The 6,838-nt window shown below is 40.1% G+C and overlaps 2 protein-coding genes across 2 annotated transcripts; one reads left to right on the top strand and one right to left on the bottom strand.

Annotated features, from left to right (window-relative positions):
• The first annotated feature begins 1,260 nt into the window (after positions 1-1,260).
• faua (FAU ubiquitin like and ribosomal protein S30 fusion a) lies at positions 1,261-2,970 on the top strand. Its single transcript, XM_041064890.1, has 5 exons — positions 1,261-1,384; positions 1,850-1,931; positions 2,072-2,216; positions 2,474-2,529; positions 2,746-2,970. Exons 2-5 carry the CDS (start codon positions 1,857-1,859, stop codon positions 2,869-2,871), a joined length of 402 nt encoding a protein of 133 aa, XP_040920824.1. The 5' UTR covers positions 1,261-1,384; positions 1,850-1,856; the 3' UTR covers positions 2,872-2,970.
• Positions 2,971-3,330: 360 nt separating this feature from the next.
• fkbp3 (FKBP prolyl isomerase 3) lies at positions 3,331-5,806 on the bottom strand. Its single transcript, XM_041064889.1, has 7 exons — positions 5,662-5,806; positions 5,173-5,274; positions 4,961-5,062; positions 4,732-4,867; positions 3,942-4,009; positions 3,727-3,824; positions 3,331-3,552 (listed from the first exon to the last, which is right to left on the bottom strand). Exons 1-7 carry the CDS (start codon positions 5,764-5,766, stop codon positions 3,498-3,500), a joined length of 666 nt encoding a protein of 221 aa, XP_040920823.1. The 5' UTR covers positions 5,767-5,806; the 3' UTR covers positions 3,331-3,497.
• Positions 5,807-6,838: the final 1,032 nt, after the last annotated feature.

Below are 6,838 nucleotides of genomic sequence, written 5' to 3'. Positions count from 1 at the left end.
AGCTGTTTTTGCAGTACACAGACGTCCTTAGGTTGATAGCAAGCTGGAAAATACAAAAACTCAAAACCTAAACATCATCATCATCATCATCATCATAAAGAGGAGGAATCCAATCAGTAAATAAATCAGTTGGATTTTCAACATCTGACAGAAGACGAGTCTCAGCCAGAGAGACCATCTGGTGTGTGATTGACCTATCAATAGACCTTACAATGAGACTTCTAATACAACATCCAATCAGACTGAACACGCTTGCAACAATAAGGATACCAGTGATTCTTGCAGTAGCGATCAATGGGCATAAAATTACATCTGTAGCACAACGACATTCATACCTCAGCTATGGCTTTCGCCAGCTCCAATTCTGATATTTCTTGCAGAAAATCCTCTTCTGGCCCCGCTTTCTTGTGAAATTCGCTCAGAGATTTCTGCACAAGAAAGGCCTTGTTTAGCCATGGCTAAAATAATCTGGCTGTAAGGTTCCAAGGACATTTTGATTGGCGCGCCGCTCTGATAGGAACTAGGCTATCACCTTCTTCCTGGCTGCTGGATTCTACCGTTCGCCCAAACGCGAGATTGTTATAAATAAAGAACAGTAGGTGGCGAAAATCCTGCAGCCGGTAGCAGGCAGCAGGTCTCCATTAAATAAAAGAAGAAGAAAACAATGACAACATCCGGCCTGTAGACACGAGAAAACAGTCCTTTTTCGTTTCTGCCTCTTCGTGATTTTGTTAAGTACAGAAAGAAAATCTTAGTAATTTTTAAATTTCGAGGACTCCCTTCATACCCATAAAAATTAAAATGCCTCGTATTTCAATTTTGTTTTTTGTATTTTAAAGCGAAAATCAAATAATCACTCTTTTTTATTTTTATTTTTTTTTAACCCTAACCATAATAACACCGTTTGAAGGAAAATTCAAATGCCAAAACATACACGCCCACCCCCCCCCCCCCCCCCCCCCCCTCCATATTTTTTTACATGAGAAGGAACTGATCCACGGGCTGAAATTATAAAAACAAATATACAATTTCCCTCACGGTATTAATAAAATATATTGATTCCGTATCAACAAAGTATCCATAAAAATGCTCAAATAGAATGGTTTAAACACATGGCTCCTGTACAGTATCTCAGTCTCTAATACGACATTTATTTGGGCAGAAGAATTTCTGATTATGTGGTGACTTTTAAGGCGCTGTTGCAATACTATATAGCGGATTATTGGCGATTTTTATGATTCACATAGTGTTCCACTGCACACTCCAAAGTGCGATGGGCGTGGCCACGTAGGCCGAGCATGCCTTCGTAAGTGTACACATGCGCAGTGTCGACCCTCAAACAGCCCTTTTTATGTCTAGCGTTGAACGACTAGCATCAATCGAGGTAAGGCCTGTACGAATTAAGTGAAAAATCCTGATTATATAAAACCCCGACAGGTTTTGGTAGGCGAATATATCACGTATATCATTACTTATCACAACTCGCATATTAGTTTGAGCAGTTACGGGATATTTCACAAGTTTTTTATGGAACTTTGTGAAACGCGTGCCCCATGTGGCTAGTGAAGCTAGCATAGCATTAGCTAGATACTTAAAGAGAGACGTCTGTTGGAGCTCCCGGCACGTTGCTTTGCATTGGATCTCTTCAGTTTTCAACTTGCCGATTTATTCATAGGGTATATCTTGCGGTTGTGATTCCACTTTTAAGTTACTTCATATCAAACATAGGGGAAATATAGCGCCTTTGGTAGCTAAGTGTTAGCTGTCACAAATCTCACGCCACAGGCTGATTTCCGCTTTAGTAACAATAATTACTAAAAATCTGCCCTGTCGTGTTTTTTTTTCCCAGCATCAAGATGCAGCTCTTCTTGCGTACCCAGAACACTCACACCCTTGAGGTGACCGGACAAGAGACCGTTGGACAGATCAAGGTAAAATCTACAACTTAGGGGGAAGACGTCAGAGTTTTGATCAGTCGTCTTTTTTAATATCACTGCTGTGTTTTTTCCCTAATCGGATACTTATTTAAACCCAGATAAAATTTTAATGCCTATTCTGTGGTGTCTCCCAGGCCCATGTCCAGGCTCTGGAGGGTCTCCTGGTCGAGGATCAGGTGCTGTTGCTTGCTGGGTGCCCACTGGAGAATGATGCCTCCCTGGCATCCTGTGGAGTCGCAGAGCTCTGCACACTGGAGGTAGCTGGCAGGCTGCTGGGAGGTCAGTATACAGACACAGCACAACTTGTTTGTCCACCCACAATGCAATTTTCACGCACGCTTGCATACACTGTTAAGTCATAAGCCAGTGCTTTTTTTTTCTGCTCACAGTGTTTTCAGACATGAATATGTTTTCAGAAAACTACTGCTCCCATACAATTGTTTATAACTGTAGATACATTTATGTGTCTGAAATTTTAGGACTTTTTTTCTCAGAAATGTCCCAGTAACGCTTCTGTATCTTTCCTCTTCCACCAGGTAAGGTCCACGGTTCTCTAGCCCGTGCCGGAAAAGTGAGGGGACAGACACCCAAGGTAAGGAGATACCTACTCTTTGTTCTAGTGTAATATAAACTCATGCATTTATTCTTAATTGGCCTTAATAACATGTCCAGCATTTGGAACATGTACAAGACATGGCATTCCCATTTTCTTTTTGGATGAACTATTTTAATAAGACAAATACACAAAACTATACAATGTAATATGATCTCAGAGAAGTACCTTTCTCTTTGCTGTCTCGTTGACTAGGTTGACAAGCAGGAGAAAAAGAAAAAGAAGACTGGACGTGCCAAGCGCCGCATCCAGTACAACAGGCGCTTCGTGAACGTTGTGCCCACCTTCGGAAAGAAGAAGGGACCCAATGCCAACTCCTAAATGATTGAATGCGCCAGAGGAGAAGCATGATCACTATCCATCAGTTTTGACCAAGTTAAATGTTATCGTATACAGAATAAAGTTTGGCTTGGATATGTGTCTTGCAGTGGAAGTCTTGTTCTTTATCAAACCAGTAGTTTCTTTTTAAAACACTGCATCCTGTTTTGGAACCAATATTAAGTTTAAAAACATGACCTGAGTTGTATTTACTATGCAAGTTTAAATTTTCAATCACAGTTCAAATCACAGTGACAGGTTATTTATAAAGAGAAAATCAGAAAGCATTTTTTTCACTCTGTAGTTTAAACTAGGGCCATAAAACAGTTTATTTATCATTTACATGCAAACAGAACAGAACAAAGACGATGTCTCAGGGTGTGTCATATGTACATTATTAACAAGCCATCCCATTTTGGCCAAACACTTAAAATGCTGTAAATAAGTGCCCATTGTTTTTTCTTAGTCCAGCCTGTTGTACATTACATTTTGAAAAATGAGAGTGCGGAGAACCTGGGAATTTGGCACAGAATAAAATGCCATTTTAACATTAATCTTTACAGCAAGGCCTTCAAATATGTGCTGTCCACCCTTGAAATGTATAATGCATGCTGACCTACATTAGTCCATTAATCCACAGACACAAGCTCAATCTCAAAAATCAACTTTGCATTTGGTGGAATTCTGGTAGAGCTGGAGTTAAGGAGAAGATGGGATTTTTGTATTAAATGCAACAAAAAACTAAACGTGAGAGTGGCGTCCTGTGTTGGCAGGAAAATTAGAAACATACTGCAAATAAATATATATTTATATGACATGCACAAAGCGAGGCACCACATCAGCAAAAGGAAAGGATACTTGGACTCAGGTAGACCCTTCTTTCCATAGGCCCACTCTGATTCGATCTCCACTCGGGCTGTTTCACCCTTGCTCATTGTTAGAAGGGCCTCATCCCACTGTGAGAATAAAAGATTACAGATGATGACGTGCTACAGATGTGTACACATTGAGAAACCAAGGGACTTTTGGATGCACAGAGCCCAAAGAAAAAGGAAACCACAGGATTAACTTACTCCTCTAATGACTCTGCCCATGCCAACCTTGAAGCTCAGTGGTTTCGCCTGCTTCTTCTTTCTGGCTGCTGTGGAGAGAGAAGTACAGAGATGGTTTAAACGGAGGACAGAGTCTTCATCGGAGGATGTTGATTTCATCTGTAGAATGCGTGCAATGCGACAGCTTTGCTTGAGATATGTAGCTCATGCTGTCAGCTACGTTTGTGAAGCTGTTGCACTGGGCGCATTCTTCCGTCCAAAATGTGGAAAACATCTACAGCATGGCTCCGTTTTAGTATCATCAATGCTAACGGTGCACAATGCAAAATATGTATAGGAATGAAGGACACTCTGCCAATGCTTTCTGACTTGGCAACATGTTATCTCTGTATGCAAGCAACATCCACACCCTCCAAAAGTACATTTTCTACTGCTGGGGACACTATTAGCCTGGAGCGAGCTTTTCTGACCTGAAAAAGCAGACATGCTGATCTTTCTAAAGAAGAATTGCTGAGTGATATAATGGTATGCTGCAGTAAGCCTAATATACTGACTTGAAACTGTTAATTTTGCACTGAAAACTATTTGCACAGGTTCATTGTGTTGGTTACATTTGTTATGTTGTACTTTCTTCACTTTTTCCTTTGCACGTTTTCTATGCATGTATGAATGAAAAAGTGCAGAAACTGAAAAATTAAATCTAAAGTTTTTTTAAAATTATGTGTAATGCAGATTTTCTAGAATAAATTTATTTTAAAAATTCGGTATTGAAAATTTTTGAATGATACCTAGCCCTACAGGTTTGTCTTACCTGTGGGAATATTGGTGTCAAACACAGTTCCATCCTCCAAGGTGCCGGTGTACCAGCAGCTCACAGTGTCGCCCTTCTTTGGGAAGTTTGCCTTGTCACCTTTCTTCAGCACTGACTTGGTGAACTTGGGTGGACCCTGACAAAAGCGATGCAGGAGAAGTTCACAATAGTTTTTATATGAGCAAAGCAAAAAATTAAAACGTGTGTATTTAACATCCTGGACCAGTACCTCATCCACAATCTCTGTCTTGACTTCTTTGGTTTTTTCTTCAATTTTAACAGCTTTAACCTCCTCAGTCACTTCTTCTACTGGGTCTGTGCCTTTAAACCTCTATAAATCACAAAAACAGCACAAAACACACTCAGAAGCACATTCACTGTTTGTATGAGGCTGTCAACTAACCCAGTGTACACCATCCTCAGAGATACTGTCTCACTTACTTTGCTCTCAAAGAGCTGCGTGTAGGCAGTGATGAGTTGTTCTTTCTTTGCTGTTTTGGCGACATTTTTAATGTTTCCCAGCAGCTTGTGCTCATTGAGGAACTACAAGAGAAAAGGCAAAAGGAGAAAGTTCACAACTGATGACTGTTTAACAATTTTCTGCGTATTCCTGCTCAAATCTTTGACTCAATGAGGTTTTGGTAAAGGCTTTTAAGAAATCGTGTTAAACAGTACATGCAGCTGTTTCTGCTCCTTGGCAGATGAAATACTCAGCTGTAAGCAGTGGCTTTTACCTGAAATGTACTGGACTCTTTTGTTTGATATGTGCTGGTGTATGTTCTGCCTTGCTAGATGCTAAAACAAACCAGCTTTCCTAATGTGGCTCTCCTAAGCTAACCATGCAGCATGCTGCAGTTCTATATGAGCATTATCACTTTAACCTACAAATATTCAGACTAACTTAAGCTGAGGCATGAGGGATAAACATACCGAGTGGGCTGCATTGTCCTGAATGAACTTTATAATATCTTTTTTGGGCAAATCGTCACTTTTTAGCTGCTCTTCGCTCCACTCCCGTGCTGGTTCAGCCGCCATTTTGAGAGGCGAGCTGTTCAACTTTGACCTCTTGTGGCGTATGTTTAAAAACTGCAAAGACGTTTCCGCTTTGTTATGAAGATCAATGAATAAATCAGTAATTAAACCAATACGGCACTCACAAATTTTAAAATGCCACTCACTTCAAGTTCGCCTTTGGTTAAATGGAGGAGATTAATTAATTATTATAACTGCGAGCTGGTTACAACTCTCTGAAGTGTGTGTCCTGCCACCTAGTGGACAAATATAAGTGTAACATTTCAGTAAGAGGTAACGCAGTGCAGAGGTGTACGTACGTGCCAGTGTGCACCATAACTTAACTTTGGCCAAAAAAAGATGCCATACAATACTAAACGTTACAGCTACCAAAGAACCTGATCTTTTAATAAATTCTCTTGTAATGCTATTGCTATTTGAATCAGTGCTATTAATAATAACAAAAAAGGCTTTGCGACATAGCCTACTTCGGTAACTTGATCAGGTACGAGTCTGTGAAAGGGAAAACCTGATTCTTTATTAATAAATTCAGTCATTTTCTCTGGACAGGACATGCGACTGACATGATCACAATTTTGCAGTAACAGTGTAAACAATGACCTGTTCTGTGGAAATAAATAGCTTAAATAGATAGCTTCTATGGCATCTTAGTGAAATACTAGGAAATCATTTCTCAGTGTGTTTGACTTGAAATATTTTTCATTTCCATTTTCCCCCCTACGTTCTTGCACATTTGTTCACAGCCCATCAGAATTTTAGTTTTTGCATTGCTCAGTGAAATTTGCAATCCGTTCTCTTGTTTCTAACCACCTTCTGGCTGCCTGTACGCTCTCATCTCTGTTTGTTTCCTCCTGTGTGCTGGGATACATAAAATAGATCAAACTCTCACATGTCAAACCACATCCCTTAGCTGATTCTCCTCCACACAGGGCATCCAGGCATTAACATTACAATCATATCCGCGGAGTACAGATCAGTTATGTAAAGTTCATTTTCTAACATTTATTTTCTGGTTTGATAGATGCAAAATTGAAAAAACATCATCAGTCTATAGTCCAACGTAGTTCTCAGGCAG

The sequence above is a fragment of the Toxotes jaculatrix genome, chromosome 19 (genome assembly GCF_017976425.1).
Source record: "Toxotes jaculatrix isolate fToxJac2 chromosome 19, fToxJac2.pri, whole genome shotgun sequence".
In the NCBI taxonomy this organism is placed as follows: Eukaryota; Metazoa; Chordata; class Actinopteri; family Toxotidae; genus Toxotes; species Toxotes jaculatrix.
The sequence above is the reverse complement of the archived record's forward strand: the minus strand, read 5'-3'. Positions and strand labels throughout refer to the sequence as shown.